This window comes from Ovis canadensis, chromosome 21, assembly GCF_042477335.2.
Source record: "Ovis canadensis isolate MfBH-ARS-UI-01 breed Bighorn chromosome 21, ARS-UI_OviCan_v2, whole genome shotgun sequence".
NCBI lineage: Eukaryota > Metazoa > Chordata > Mammalia > Artiodactyla > Bovidae > Ovis > Ovis canadensis.
Genome location: NC_091265.1, coordinates 60,589,897 through 60,605,121, shown reverse-complemented (window position 1 = coordinate 60,605,121; position 15,225 = coordinate 60,589,897). Strand labels below are relative to the sequence as shown.

Here is a 15,225-nt window from a genome sequence, read left to right as displayed (position 1 = left end):
GGTCTCTGGGCTCCAGGAGAGTGTAGGTGGAAGCTGCAAGCCCTCTAGCAGCCCAGCCTCCAAAGTGGCGCAGCCTGACTTCTGCCACAATTTATTGGTCAAGGCAAGTCATAGGCCAGCCCAGATTTAAAGAGCGAGGAAATAGATCCCACCTCTCAATGGGAGGCACTGCAGAGTTTGCATCCATATTTAATCTACTATAGGCCAGAGGGTCCCAATAAACGACCGAAGCATGCCATTCTGCCCCCAGTAGGCCCACATCTCATATACCACCACCTTCTCCCTGAAACAAGCATTATAAAACGGTTGGAGTTCAGGAATTCCCTGGCAGTCCAGGGGTTAGGACTCTGCCCTTTCACTGTTGAGGGGCCTGGGTTCAATCCCTGGTCAACCCCACAAGCTTCGAGGTGTGGTAAAAAAAAAAAAAAATCTGTTGGTGCTCATTTTGCAGACCAGTCTATAGACATTGATTGGTTAGGAATGGTGTTTGACTCATTGGCTGATTCCATTTTTTAAAAATTTATTTATTTGGTCTTAGTTGGAGCACATGGGATCTTCAGTCTTTATCACGGCATGTGGGATCTAGCTCCCTGACCAAGGATTGTACCTTCGCCCCCTGCATTGGAAGCAAGCATCTTAGCAACTTGAGCACCAGGAAAGCCCCTGATTGCATTCTGGAAGATGGCCGCTAATATATCTCCCACCTCACATGCTGATCTTACAATGTGATGGTGAGGAGCCTCCACGGAGAGGTGAGGGTCTTATGTTCCCTCCCCTTGAAACTGGGTGGGCCTTTGAAATAGGTTTAACCGATAGAAAGGGGCAGAAGTAATGTATTTGACTTCGAAGGCGAGATGGCAAACAGCAATACAGCCTTCACCAAATTCTCTTCGTGAATTTGTCCTTGGACCCTAGCCGCCAAGCTATAAGGAAGCCCAAATTTGGAGATGCCCTCTTTGGGTGTTCCAGCCAATAGCCCTAGTTAGGCCCCCAGCCATCAGCCAGCATCAACTGCCAAACACGTGAGTGAACGTTCTTTCAGATGATTCCACTCCTGGCTTTTGATTCTTTCAGCAGAGGCCCTAGAAGTCATGGAATAAAGATAAGCCATCCTCATTGTGCCATGTGTGAATGTGTGGCCCACAGAAATCAGGAGAGATAATAATGAGTATTGATTTTTAAAAAATAATTTTATTTATTCATTTATGTTTGGCTGTGCTGGGTTTTCCTTGCTGCGCTGGCTTTTCTCTAGCTGCAGTGACCGGGACTTACTCTCCTTTCTCGGTGTGCAGGCTTCTCATTGTGGTGGCTTCTCTTGCACAGCGCAGGCTTTTGGGTGGGCTTCAGTAGCTGCGGCTCATGGGCTCAGGAGTTGCCGCTCCTGGGCCCTCAAGCTCAGGCTCGAGAGTTGTGGCCCATGGGCTTGGTTGCTCCATGACATGGGAGATCTTCCCAGGCCAGGGATCGAACCCATGTCTCCTGCACTGGCAGATGGATTCTTTACCACTGAGCCACCAGGGAAGACTGATTACTGATGTTTTAAGCCACTAAGTTTTAGTGTTATCTGTGTTGCAGCAGTAGCTAGACAATAATGTAAGCTGTGGTAATAGAGACAAGAAAAAACAGTGGCTTAAACAAACTAACTCTCTCCTTTTCACTGAGAGAGTCTGGAAGTAGGAAACCCGGGGATGATATGGACATACCTATGATGTCATCAGAAGCCCAGGGTCTTTTTTTGTTTGGTTGGTTTTTTTGGCCACATCATGCAGCATGCAGGATCCTAGTTCCCCAGCCAGGGAAGCTTGGAACCACTGGACAACCAGAGAATTTTTGTCTTCCCAGGGTCTTTTTTCTTGCTGTTCTATTATCCTCAGCACATGGCTACAAGTCTCAAGGTCACCTCCTGATCCAAAGTAGCTACTGGAGTTCCAACGATCACATCTGCCTTCCAGGCTGAAGGCAGGATGAAGCAGAGAGGACAGAACTAGCCTTCACCAATATTGTTTCCATTTCGAGGAACATTTTTAGAAATTCATTCCAAGACCTTCTGCTTATATCTCATACCCTAAAATTAAGTCACACAGCCACACCATATGTGCAAGGGAGGCTGGAAATGTTGCCTTTTAGCTGAGCTCATTGCCATCTAAAGTAAAACTGGGGTTCTGGTGTTGAGGAGAGGAGGAGAATGGATAGTGACTCGTGGGCTGATGGTTGGTGGCTGATGTGTTAGAGCAGGACAGTGGAAGAGGGGTCTTCCCATGTTGGGGAGCTGGAGCTACACATTGGCCCCCAACCTGCTGCAGCCTCCTTGAATGTTTGGGGACCGCGGAATTTTCCATCTAAGTTGCTTCTGAACAAAGGATGGACTTCATTCCCTGTGAGGCAGTGGGCTGACGTATGAGGAAAGCTCTGGCCTCTAACTTCACCCTCCCCAGGTGAAAAGCAGGCAGCTGGACTTTTGCTAAAAATCTAACATGCAGCACTGAGCTTACCACTTCCTCCTTGACCACCTTGCATGGTTGCCCCAGTTTACTGGCAAATTCTTGGCATTGATGTTGAAGGCCTCAGCCACCTCTTCCACAGCTCTGCTTTGACCCCTACTTCATGCCTGGCACCCAAGCCTCTGTGTGGGTAGCTCCCACTGTCCAGAACACCTTCCACCCCTCTCTGCCTGGGAGAATCCCACCCACCTTTAGCACTCTCATGGTGCCTTTGCATGGACTAGAAAAGACTGTCCTTTATCCGGGCTTCCCAGGTGGCTCAGTGTTAAGGAATCCACCTGCCAGTCCAGGAGATACAGGAGACATGGGTTTGATCCCTGGGTGGGGAAGATTCCCCTGGAGGAGGGAATGGCAACCCACTCCAGTATTCTTGCCTGGGAAATCCTGTGGACAGAAGAGCCTGGTGGGCTACAATCCAAGGGGTTGCAAAAGAGTCAGATATGACTGGCTGAGCGCGCACGCACACCCTTTATCCAGGTGGATGCAGCTTCCAGGGCTTGAGGAGTGGTGCACAGGTGGGATTCCAAGCACATGTGCCCCTTGCCCAGCAAACATCCTACAGAGCTGTACAGGGAGATGTCACTTTAAGGACCTCCCTAGGGAGGGAGGGAGGTCCTTCCTTTACCCGCTCTGTCCTGGACCCCACGCCCTGATCTGGGGCTGGCTAGTTCCAGCTTTGCGTCCTCTGACCTGCTCAGTGCCCATTCCCTCAGACCCATGACACCAATAGCCATTCGGGGAACTGAGTTTGTGCCACAGGCCATACCTCTCTCTTCCCACTTCGGGGACCAGTCACCCATCCCTTGGGCTTCCTAGGTGGCGCTAGTGGTAAAGAAGCTGCCTGCCAATGCAGGAGACATAAGAGATGCCGATCCAATCCCTGAGTCGGGAAAATCCCCTGAAGGAGGGTGTGGCAACCCTGCAGTATGCTTGCCTGGAGAATCCCATGGACAGAGGAGCCTGGTGGGCTACAGTCCATGGGGTCACAAACAGTTGGACACGACTTAGCGACTAAGCACAGCACCCCTCCCTTAGTCTTCAGCACACCCAGCAGCAGAATGGAAACCCCTGCTGGGCTGAAAGAGGGGCCACTTGGATAGTCCCTTGGAAATGACCCAGATGCCAGTAGATTGGAGTCAGCTACTCAGAGCAACTCAAACCCGAATCTCAGAGGCCCCAGCCTGGGCGGGGAGCTCACCCTCTCCTGGGGGTGCTGCAGCTACCCCACCCCTGGCACACCACTGCCACCCCCCAGACCCTGCCAGGCCCACTGTGTTTGTTGTGGTGGCCTCGAACCCACCACCAAGAAATGCACGAGAGAAGACGTTCCATTTCATACCTTTTATTTTACCTGCATCTTCTCTGCCTTCTCCCTCCCCCACCGGCTCCTGAGAGGGGGTGGAAGCCCCAGTTGGAAGGGAAAGGACTACTCTCGCCTCCCTGGGGGAGGGACGGTGTCCCCTGGGCCAGGCCCCAGCGATGGAGGAAGCAGGGGCCTCCCTGGCAGAGCAAGGGCATCGTCCAAGAGGCTGTGGTCAGGGCTGAGACCCCTCGGATGCCCTGCGGCCCTGAGCCCCGTGCGTCATCAGGAAGGCGAAGAGCAGAGAAGTCAGGGGGCGATGAGAGGTGTGCGCATGGCTGAGAGGTGGACACGGATGTCAGGGGCCAGGAGCAGAAACTAGGGAAAGCGGACTCGAGGTGGGGCCCTGAGAAGGAACCCCGGGTTATAGAGGCGACTGGGTGCGGGGGAAGGGTGCACCAGGGAAAGCAGGGGGTGGGGTGAGTGGGACAGGGTTGTGCTCCAAGAACCAGGCTCCTGGTAGAGGGGCCGGGCTGCAGGGTCTGATCAGGGGCTGGCCCTGAGCAGAGGCCTGGCAGGGGAGGAGGACGGGGACCCTGGGAGGGGAGCGGGGCCGAGGCCGCGGTGCTGCCATAGTCAATTCTCCAGGTTCGTGGATGCCAGCCCAGCTGGGCGTGGCCCCAAACCACCAATTTGTGCTTCTGGGTTGCTTGAGGGCCCCCAACGTGGCCTCTGCTGGGCCGGGAAGGGTCCATAGGCAGCCAGCCCTCTGCAGCGGGCAACTGCTGTCCCCAGGACTCCTCCCCCAGCCCAAGTTTTCTGGAAACTTCCTTTCCTGCCCAGCCTGGGAGGTCCCCCAAGCTAGATCACCTGCCATCGCAGGGGGTGGGACATGGTGGTGGTGGTGGCGGTGGAGGGGAGCCATGCTGGGACGGTTCCTAGACTCAACTGCGGGGGTGTCCCTTGGACCCCCAGATGACCAGGGGTCACTGCACGCTTAGTCTAAGGGCTCCACCCCACCCCCACCCCTCGTGTGCTGGTCTGGTTTCCCTCCTGTTTTGGACAGCAATCACTCAGGCACGGAAGCCCCTGGGGTGGGATGGTGGGGAGAGGGCCAGTCTGGGGGCCACATGGGTCTCAGAGAGCACCCTGGCCATCCCCCTGGCAGCCGCTGTCACCGTGGACGATGAGCACCGGGAAGTAAAGGGCGTCCTCATAGCACGGTGGGCTTTCCAGGGGCTCTGTGTCCTCCCCCCGGCGCCCCAGCGGCCCCCCGCTCAGGCTTCGGAAGACCCCTGGCGTGGCCCGACCCCCGGCTCCCAGCGAGAGGCGGCTGCGGCTGAAAGGCAGGCGGGGCCCACTGGGCCGGGCGGGCGGCAGCGAGTTGCTGCTGACGGAGCGGCGGCAGCGCTGGCAGCCTCGGAGGTAGGCGCCCGAGCCGGCGCCCATGACCACGGCCTCCGAGTAGCTGGGCACCAGCTGCCGGTTGGAGCAGATGTGCCACTCGAGCTCGGTGAAGTCCACCGTGGCCACTCGGGAGAGCGGGGGCCCGCTGGGCACGGCGCCGGGCGGGGGCGAGCTGGCGCCGAAGAGCTTCTCCACCTGGTAGTGGACGTGGGCCGTGCCGTAGGCCGCCACCACGCGCAGCGGCCAGGACAGCGTGGCCGCCGACACCAGCCAGAAGACCCAGGCGCGCGCGTACCAGGGCGGGCTGCGCGGGTCGGCGAACACCATGAGGGACTCGCGGAAGTCCACGTCCTTCAGGTGCATGCCCTCGCGGGCCTCCAGGTAGTCGTCCAGGCCCTCGTTGGCGCTGAAGAAGCGGGCCCGCTGGGTGAGGTACGAGGCCTCGGCCTCGGCGCTGCCGAAGCTGAAGCACTTGGTGAAGCGCAGCCGCGTGGCCGCGTGGTCGGCCAGGCCCACGAGCTCCTTGGAGACGTCGCGGACGCCGTGCGCCGAGTAGTCGAACTCGCCCCGCGCCGTGCGGCTGTCGGCCCTCTCGTGGTAGACCTGCGTGGTGGTGTAGGCGTCGCCGTTGCGGTAGCGGGTGATCTGGCGGGTGCGCCGCACGTAGTGGTAGCTGGTGGCCTTCCACCAGACGCAGGGCGGCGCCTGCTGCAGCCGGCGGATCAGGGCGAGCACGGTGCTGGCGTCGGTGCGCGGCGCCTGGCAGGACCGCACGTGACAGTGCCAGCACTCGGCCAGGTAGAGGAGGTAGAGGAGGGAGACAAAGGCCAGGGGGATGTACAGGTAGCCGTCGGAGCAGGGGCTGGCCGGGTAGGTGGGCGGCGGCCCCCCACCTCCGCGGGCCAGGGCGGCCTCTGGCCCCAGGACCAGCCGGGGCACCGTGGCCAGGCGGCACCAGGCCACCACGGCGCCGCAGGCGTGGATGAGCAGGGTGAGAAGCAGGCACTTCCAGTGCGACTCGCGGCACAGAGAGCTTCCCAGAGACTGCTTCAGGGGCCGCTGCTGCAGAAGGGGCAATGAGAGGGGAGGCCTGGGTCAGCCCCGTGAAGGCGGTGGGGCTTCGCTCCCCACTTTCCAGAGGAGGAAACTGAGGCTCTGAGGGATGGAGGGGCTTGCTCCTGGCCTCACCCCTCTAGCCAACTCACAGCAGAGCCGCAGGGCTCCAACTATGTGCCCTGAGCCTGGCCTCCACCGGGCCCTGTCTCCTCTCAGTCAGGCGCATGTAGGAGAAAACAGAGTCATCTCTGCCACCAGAGGGAAGGATACGCCAGCCCCTCAACGACTGGCTGTTGAGGAAACTGCCTTCTGGTCCTGACTTCACTCCCGATTTGCTGTGTGATTGCAGCCATATCCCTGCCATCTCTGGGCACTGACTCCTGGACCTGGGGGTATGGGTAGCCAGGGTGGCAGGGGGTCCTAGGGGTGGAGAGCCTAGGGGCAGCCTTAGGTGGCCGGGATTGGGTGCTGGCTCCACCACTGACTGTATGATTTGGCTAGTCCCCTCATCCTCTTTGGACCTCAGTTTCCTCATCTGTAAACTGGGATTGTTTACAGTCAATTGGGGTTGTGACAAGTCAAGGAGATCTTATGTGTGAAGATCTTAGCATAGAGTCTGGCCAATAGAATAAATATTATTCCCATTACTCTGCAATCCCTCTGGTCCATTGGTCTAACTAGGGATGGCAGGAGACTTGGGAGAGGCTTTTAAGTAAATGAGAAAGAGGAAGAGAGAGAGGTGTGAGTCTGGAGGGAGGGGAGCAGACGGAGCGCCGTCCTCCACTCCCCATCTGCGCTGAGGGAGGGGGCGGGACACAGTGCGGGGCAGCAGGGACCACTCCCTGGCCCAGGGACTCAGGCACACCCTCCCTGGCAGAGCTTCCAGCCTGGCCCCCACTTTATACCCAGATGCCCAGGGAGAAAAAAGAGGGAGGAGAGAAGGGGTGAAAAGGGGAAGAAGGAAGAGAATACAGCATAGGTGGGCTTAAGGGGCCACTGTGTCCGCCACAGTCCCACCAGGCCCCGAGAGACCCAAGAGGAGAGGAACTGTCCCCAGCCCACCACAGGTGCCACCACCCACCCCGACCTGCAGGTGCAGTCAGGTACACATACCCTCATCCACCCCCAGGATTCACTCCACGCCACCCCACCCCAAGTTCATCAAAGAATCCACCCACCAGGAATGTGATCACTGCCTGTTTATCTGACAAACACCAGCCCTCACCAGTGCCCAGGGTACAACCTCCTTCCCCATGGTGACATGGTGCCAAGGTGTGTGTGCACCTGCGTCCCGCCCCGCTGGCCCAGGGCCCACCCACCACAGGACACACAGAGGCACATACATGTTATACACTCACTGAAACCCAGGGACACACCTTACCTGTCACAGTGCACATCCCCCATCTCTACCCCTACTGCAACCTGACACCCACACCCTACAGACCCACCCACAACAGGGCTGCGCTCACACACACTCACTCATTAGCACTTCACCCAAGCCATGGGGGCCCCGGTCCCTCACCTGACTATAGGGCACAGATGTCCCATTCAAGGTGTGGGGAGCACCCACTGACATCCACACACCCACAAGCATCCTACATTCACCCAAACACACACATAGATCCACTCATCACCTATCACCCGGACACCCCACACTGGGCCCCGCACCCCTGCAGATCCTCTTCCTCCTTAGGACTGAGGAGGGGCCGTTCTGAGGGTCCCAACCAGCAGGATGGGCCCTGGGTCCTCACCTCTGGGAGAGGGAGAAGGGGTACCCAGAGGCCACCTCCCTTCCTCTCCCCTCTTCCCTTTGCTCCCTGCCCCCCCCCCCAGTCCCTGCTACTGCTGCTGCATTGCAGGCTCCGCCCCGGGCACCTCATGAACGACCGGCCGGGCCGGGCCGGGGGCCTGACCCGGGGGCTCTGGGGAAGAGGGACAGCGCTGCAGAATGGGGACGCGCAGGGGCCCGGTGCTGACGTCACAGGAGGGCGAGGCTGGATGAGGGGGCGTCGGGGGCGGGAGTTGTTCCCCATATCCCTTCCCAGCCGCCCCACCCCGACCCCCACGCGGGCCCCTAGGCCCCGAGACCCCTCGCAGAATGCAGATTACCCCAATGACGTCATTGACCAAAAGGGCTCCGGACTTCCCTCCGCAGGCCCCGCTTTGGGGGTCGCCCCGGCTCTTCTCGCCCTCTCCCCTCTGCAGCCCCAGCTCCGGTCCCCTATCACCCGGCGCCGGTACCTCCTCCCGCAGCGGCTCGCCGTCCGGGGTGATCTCGGGCACGTCCCCGCTGTCGCCACCGCCGTCCTCGGGCATGGTGTCCTGGCTGCTTGGGCGGCCCCCGCCCGGGCCCGGGGCATGATAGGGGGGAGCGCGGAGGACTGCGGCGTGGCCCCGGAGGGCGTCCGATCGGCTCGGCGGCCGCGGAGGGAGTGCGCGGAGCTCGAGCGCGGCGGCGGTGGCGGCGGCAGTGGCGGCGGCGTTGGCGGCCGAGGTGCCAGGCGCCCCGCCCTCCGCTGACCCCGCCCCCACGGCACCCGCGGCGCCGCCGGCAGCGCCTGGCACCGCGGGCATTGCCCCCGCCCCCGAGAAGCCCAGGCTCGGCGGACGGACGCCTGGGTTCCCCTCCTGCCGCGCTCGCGCTTGCGACCTTGGATGAGTCCTTGCTTTCTGGAGCCCGAGTTACCCACGCTGTAAATAGAATCTCGAGGGTGGGTAGGTGGGTGGGTGCCGGCGGGGTCCTATCTCTGAGGAGTAGGCCCAGGTCTAAGCCCACTCAGACCCCATCTCTGAAGCCTCGCTTGTGGCGGTGGTACAAGGGCAGTTACAGACCTGAATGCTGTTGTGAGCCTTATTAGCTGGACAGAGGCGCTGGGCTCTACTTGAAGTAGGCAAGCAGGAAGCCAGGACACCCTAGGCTTTGTGACCTTGAGTTGGCACCCTCCACCCCAACCTCAGTTTTCCCACCTGTGAAATGGGTACAGGAAGGTGTTGGATTCAAGGCACATTCATCATGTGGAACAGGGGCGTGGGATTTGTCCTGCACAAGAGGACCCCACCCTCCCAGGTACTGGTGGCTCCAGTGCCACTCCCTGACCCTCAGAGGCCTCAGATCTTCACATCTGACCCTGAGTCAGAGCCTAGGCCCCAAGGTAGACAATCAGTGGGTAGCACATAGGGAGCTGCAATGCTGGGTGGATTTTGTTTTGTGATTTTTTTTTTCCAAACAGTAACTCAAAGATCATTCTGTTCAACACCCCTACACATTTAAAGATGAAGTTGGTAACTGAAGTGATAGAGAGGAAAGGACTGAATCAGAATTTCATCCATTTATTTTTTTATTTATTGGGTGCACATATTTTTTGGTGTCATCTATATGCAAGTACTGTGAAGAATTCATAAACATTGTGAAGACAAGTGTAGAAGTGGAGAATGACACAGGTCCTATTCTCATGAAATTTACATCCAGGGCAAACTACTGCAGCCAGAGGGAGCCTGGAGCCTGGCCTCCAGCATCCATTCCAAGCCAGGTCAGGACTTTTCACTTTGTCTCTCTGAGAGGCACACGTTGAACTGACTCTCAAAGGATAATTAGGTTTGGGACAGGTGGATGTGAAGGGTAAGGACACACCAGGTGGAGGGGACTTCTGGGCAAAGGCACTGTGACTGGACCACATGGATTGAGTTTGGAGAGCAGGAAGGCCACCTGGTGTAACTGGACACTGGGCAGCTAACTAGAGGCAGGTCAAAGTGGCCCTGATCTTCCTTTGGAGAAGTAGTGGCTGGAAGTCTGTGAGAAGGGAGACCCCTGAAGACTGTCTTCAGGAGAAAGGAGTCCCTGAGGTCATGAGTGAAGCTTGGGGGTCTCACTTTGAGATGACTGCAGGGGTGAGAATGACTCAGGAGTTTCAACTGCAGCTTCTGGAGACGAACCAGCACACCTCCACTGACATCTTCTGGACCACGGGCGAGTCGATGGGACGAGCCTAGTGTAGGATCCTATTCCAACTATTACCACCCAATTTCTGGGACTTCAGACCCGGACCTCGGTTTTCAATAGGTGCAATGGGTGTGTGTGTGTATGTGTGTGTGTGTCGAGAACCCAGGCCGGTGTAATGGGTTTGTGTGTCTGTGTGGTGTGTGTGTGTGTCTACCCCGTGTGTGTATATGTGCTTGTGTGTGTGTAGCACCCGGGCCCTCCGAGCACCAGGCCCCTGGGGTCTGCAGGATGGCAGCAGTGGCGGTAGGGAATTTCAGCACTAGACGACGGACAGCACCCGCGCGGAAAGGACGGGTGGGAGGCGGGAGGAGGAGTCAGAATCCCAGAGCTCGCTAGGCCCTACGGTCGCTGCTCAGCCCCAGTTCCTACCAACAGCGCCTCCCCGTGCACCCCTCACCTCCACCTCTCCTGGAGTCAGTACTGGGAGTAGAATGGAGGACGCGGAAGGAAAGCTAACGGTGAGAAGGAGAGGCAAAAGCCCGAGGGACAGGGCTTGATCACAGTTCCACCGTCCCAGTCCCTCTTGGAGTACGTCTCGCGAGTGAAGCTTCCTTCCCGGACTCCAGCCTCCGCCTGTTGTAGTCGTGGCAGGCCGAGCGTCAACTGCCCCATTGCGCAGGCGCGGAAATAATTATAACTTTAGCCCATCTATTGGCTGCTCTGCCGCGAACTAATAAACCCACTATCCAATCCGAGAGAGGCTCCAATAGCTCCGCCTATCTCTCCCGGAAGTTGATTACTGCCGAATCCGCTTCTGCGAGAGAGCGCCAGCAGCCAATTGGGAGAGGGGAGGGGCGAGCCAGCGCTGCGGAGGAGCCAATGGCAGGCAGCAGAGGATGACGCTGCCGACATGGCTGCTGTCGTCGGACAGTTCGGGGACGTGTCGGGCTTCTCGGTAACTTCGATCGGTGTCCAAGGAACGGAGCAGCTGCCTCGCTAGTATTCGTACCACGAGGCGACTCAGCGGGCCCTCGGAGAGAGCGAGCATCGGGGCCATGGCTTATCACTCGGGCTACGGAGCCCACGGTGCGTGGGGCGCGGGGCGGGCGGGGCGCGGGCCGATCCGCCCGAGGACGGTCGGCGGCGCGGCCCGCTCACCCTGAGGGAGAGGGGCAGCCGTGACTGCTGCCCAGGGCGGCGGATGTCATTCGGATTCCTGCCCCGTGAGGCTCGGCCACGCGTCCCGGACTTCGCCCTCTGCCCAAACCCGAGATCAGATCGGGCGGTGGGTGATAGCACTGTTGGGACCTCCCGTGCCCGACTCGGGCATGAATGGGGGGTCTGCCTCCCAAACTTTGCTTCCCAGCCATGACTCTGGTAGGATTCCTCACTAGTTCCTAGGGCCTCCGCGTTACCCAGCCGTCGCCTTTTCCACCCTTGTTCAAGGCGGGGATGTCCTCCCAGTTGTCTTCACCTAGCAAATTCAGCCTCCAAGATTCAGTTCAGAGATCAGTTCCCTTGAGCAGGCGCCCAGGAACCTTCAGGCGGGCAACCACTTCCAGGGGCTACCTCAGTTCTTTCTTTACCCACATTTAGCACCTCCGGAAAGAATCCCTCCTCACAGTTCTTTCTGGATTAGTTACTCCTCATCCAGCTAGTGTCCCTCACTGATTGCTTGGTGCTCCCAAGACCCATACAGGACTGTCCAGCCTGGGGAAGGGGCGGTGGTTTGGGCTTATGCTTGGTATTCCTGTCACCTGCAAACCCACAGGCTCCAAGCACAGGGCCCGGGCAGCTCCGGATCCCCCTCCCCTCTTCGATGACACAAGCGGTGGTTACTCCAGCCAGCCGGGGGGCTACCCAGCCCCAGGAGCCGACGTGGCCTTCAATGTCAACCACTTGCTTGGGGACCCAATGGCCAACATGGCTATGGCCTATGGCAGCTCCATCGCATCCCATGGGAAGGACATGATGAACAAGGAGGTGTGGCCCACCCCCAGGGCAAGGGTGGCAGGATTTCTGGCCAGGGCTGGGGCATCATGGGATCCCACCTGATCCGCACAGCAGCCTTCAGGGAAGGAGCAGACAGAGGAGCACCCTGAGGTTCTGGGTGCAGCTCGTCCACAGCCTCCTCTCTCCCCTCCTAGCTGCACCGTTTTGTGTCTGTGAACAAACTGAAGTATTTTTTCGCTGTGGACACAGCCTATGTGGCTAAGAAGCTAGGGCTGCTGGTCTTCCCCTACACACACCAGGTGAGCTGCCTAGCAGAGGAGCTGGTAGGCCCCTCTGCCTCCCGCCTCCTGCCCCAGAACCTGGCCCCCAGATCTCAGCCCCCTCCTTTGCTCTCTTGTGTGCTCCTCCTCACCTGGCCGCTGCTGCCACCTCCAGAACTGGGAAGTGCAGTACAGTCGTGATGTGCCTCTGCCCCCACGGCAAGACCTCAACGCCCCCGATCTCTATATCCCCAGTGAGTCTTTGACCTGGGCTGGGGGATGTGGTGGGGGGACTTGTGCCTTGAGGCACCAATGAGGAGAGACAAGCTCATGTGCTGGTTCAGCATCTGCTCTTGGTGATCTTGTGTGTGGCTTTTGTGGTGTCCCTAGACACCAGGTAGACAGAATGGGGTGACCAGCCGCTTCCTGGGTGTGCTCCCAGGATAGTCCCCTTTGCGACCTCCTTGCCACCTGACCTGGACCATGTCCCTCCCCAGCCTGGAGCCCGAGGTGTAGACCTGGCTCAGCAACTTTCAGCTCTGGGACCTCACGGGGCTCCTTTCATGCTTCTGAAGAAGCTGGAATAAAAACAGTTCCTACCACAGAGAACTGTGGTGGACATCAAGTGAGATGTGTGTGCTCAGCCAGCACTTGGCACACGGGAAGCACACAGTAAATATAAGCTGCTATCACTGGACTACTTGTCCTCCAAGGCCTGCTCCAGCATCCCCTCCTCTGAGGACGTGGGCACTCCCTCTGGGTTCCCACAACCACCTGTCCGCATGGCATGGGTCAGGCCGCCCACACTGCGCTGTGTTCAGCAGACTCCGCGTCTGACTCCTCTCCCTGGCACGGCCAGGGTGGACATGCTGGAGGAGGGGAGTATGCCCAGGCTGGCTCCCAGAAGGGCAGCCAGACAGCCCAGGTGCCCTGGGAGATCCACGGTTCCTCTTCCCTCCTTCATTCCATTTCCCTCTCAGAGTCACTGCCATTCCCGTTTTACACACTGAAGCCAAGGCTTGGAGAGGTTTGAGCATCTTTGAGGACACACAGCTCACAGGTGGTAGAGCTACTTTCCTGACTCCAGACACTATGCCCTCTTGTGGGTACATCAGTTTTAGGGCTATCAGAGGGCAGAAGACAGGACTGATGAGTTTAAATTGCTGTGAAAAGGCAGCTGCCATCTGAGCTTTTGTGAAAATAGCAGAGGTGACTTTGGCACGCGAGGTAGTTTCTGAGACACAGCAGGAAGCTTTGGTGAGTTTCCTAGCATAGGAGAGGGCTTGGTGGTCCTGAGAGAAGGACATTTATACAACAGGAGGGCTCAGCAGGAAAAGGCCTCCCAAGCAGGGCACTGGGGGTCTGAGGGTAGAGGTGAAGCATGTGGGGATATTCAGGGAAGGAAGTATGGGGGTGTCAGTGGCTCTGAATACCTGGGGATGGGGTGTGGGGGCTCTGGTTGAGGAAACCAGTCTGATGGCATCTCTCTGGCTCTTGGCAGCAATGGCCTTCATCACCTACGTGCTGCTGGCTGGGATGGCACTGGGCATTCAGAAAAGGTCAGTGCCAATCCATCCCAATTCCCATCATTTCCCCACTCCTGACTCCACTCCCCACCTCCCTGGGGGATCTGTGCCAACTCCCAAGTCCATCCATGCCCCTAGTCTCACCCCTGCCTTAGGACGGCTGGTTCAGGACTCCCTTCACCCCACCCCCACATGGCCACAGGTTCTCCCCGGAGGTGCTGGGCCTGTGTGCAAGCACAGCGCTGGTGTGGGTTGTGATGGAAGTGCTGGCCCTGCTCCTGGGCATCTACCTGGCCACCGTGCGCAGCGACCTGAGTACCTTCCACCTGCTGGCCTACAGCGGCTACAAATATGTGGGGTGAGCACCTGTGGGCCAAGCAGGAGGCTGCCTGCTTCCCAGGGTTCCTGGCCTGCCCACTGGTAGCCTCGAACTGTGACTCTGGATCCCCTCTGCCCACCCAGCTCTTCTCTATTAGAGGGAGTGCCTGTTTTCAGCAGCCTCCTCATGAGCCGGTGGTGTTGCTCAGGAATGTGCTAGAGTCACCCGGGAGCTCAGGGGAGAAGGGTGAGCTGGGGTGGTGAAGGGGGTCTTGGATCCAAGTCCGAGGACCGAGTCCTGGCCTTCCCAATTCATTCTGAGTCTAGGTCCCTGGCAGGGGGTGGGGTGCAGATTGGGGGTAAAGGACCCCAGTGATGGTAGCTGGGGTCTAGGCTGGGCTCTGGGGCAGTCTCAGGCCTGGACCCTCGGGGTCTCCAGTCTTTTCTTCCTCCCTCCTGCCCCCAACCCCTGTAGGATGATCCTCAGTGTCCTCACGGGCCTGCTCTTCGGCAGCGATGGCTACTACGTGGCGCTGGCCTGGACTTCGTCCGCGCTCATGTACTTCATTGTGAGTCTGAGGCTGGCCCCTCTTTGCCTGGGGTCAGAGCTGCAGACAGGCCTCCTCCTCCCGGCCCAGCTTTAGCTCTCTCCTTTCTTCCAGGTGCGCTCTTTGCGAACAGCAGTCCTGGGACCCGACAGCATAGGGGGCCCGGCCCCCCGACAACGTCTCCAGCTCTACCTGACACTGGGAGCTGCAGCCTTTCAGCCCCTTATCATATACTGGCTGACTTTTCACCTGGTCCGGTGACCCCCATCCCCACTGGAACTGATTTTTCCATACATTGAAGATTTGATTTCCTTGATTCTGTTTGACCCTGTTTCTGGGGCTTGTGGGGGTGATTTGCTAACACTTCTCGGGCTTTGCATTGGCCAGGGGACTGGGACCGCCACTTTTTTCCAAGG

General features: G+C 58.8%; 2 protein-coding genes across 3 annotated transcripts; one reads left to right on the top strand and one right to left on the bottom strand.

Moving 5' to 3' along the window:
- Positions 1–3,827: 3,827 nt before the first annotated feature.
- TMEM151A (transmembrane protein 151A) lies at positions 3,828–8,772 on the bottom strand. Its single transcript, XM_069566640.1, has 2 exons — positions 8,506–8,772; positions 3,828–6,270 (listed from the first exon to the last, which is right to left on the bottom strand). Exons 1-2 carry the CDS (start codon positions 8,578–8,580, stop codon positions 4,939–4,941), a joined length of 1,407 nt encoding a protein of 468 aa, XP_069422741.1. The 5' UTR covers positions 8,581–8,772; the 3' UTR covers positions 3,828–4,938.
- Positions 8,773–10,630: 1,858 nt separating this feature from the next.
- YIF1A (Yip1 interacting factor homolog A, membrane trafficking protein) lies at positions 10,631–15,125 on the top strand. Of its 2 annotated transcripts, XM_069565894.1 has the most exons (8): positions 10,631–11,290; positions 11,976–12,187; positions 12,352–12,456; positions 12,593–12,671; positions 13,919–13,976; positions 14,146–14,301; positions 14,737–14,830; positions 14,924–15,125. In XM_069565894.1, exons 1-8 carry the CDS (start codon positions 11,260–11,262, stop codon positions 15,068–15,070), a joined length of 882 nt encoding a protein of 293 aa, XP_069421995.1. In that variant the 5' UTR covers positions 10,631–11,259; the 3' UTR covers positions 15,071–15,125. The 2 variants fall into 2 exon arrangements, with proteins under 2 accessions (XP_069421995.1, XP_069421996.1); XM_069565895.1 differs by lacking the exon at positions 14,146–14,301 and having other exon boundaries at positions 11,061–11,290.
- The last annotated feature ends 100 nt before the right edge of the window (positions 15,126–15,225 follow it).

Coding starts and splice junctions, on each gene's coding strand:
- TMEM151A (XM_069566640.1), bottom strand. CDS start 8,580: ATGCCCGAGGACGGCGGTGGCGACAGCGGGGACGTGCCCGAGATCACC. Junction 6,271..8,505: donor GCGAGCCGCTGCGGGAGGAG/GTACCGGCGCCG, acceptor CCCCTTCTGCAG/CAGCGGCCCCTGAAGCAGTC.
- YIF1A (XM_069565894.1), top strand. CDS start 11,260: ATGGCTTATCACTCGGGCTACGGAGCCCACG. Junction 11,291..11,975: donor CTCGGGCTACGGAGCCCACG/GTGCGTGGGGCG, acceptor GCAAACCCACAG/GCTCCAAGCACAGGGCCCGG. Junction 13,977..14,145: donor GCACTGGGCATTCAGAAAAG/GTCAGTGCCAAT, acceptor ACATGGCCACAG/GTTCTCCCCGGAGGTGCTGG.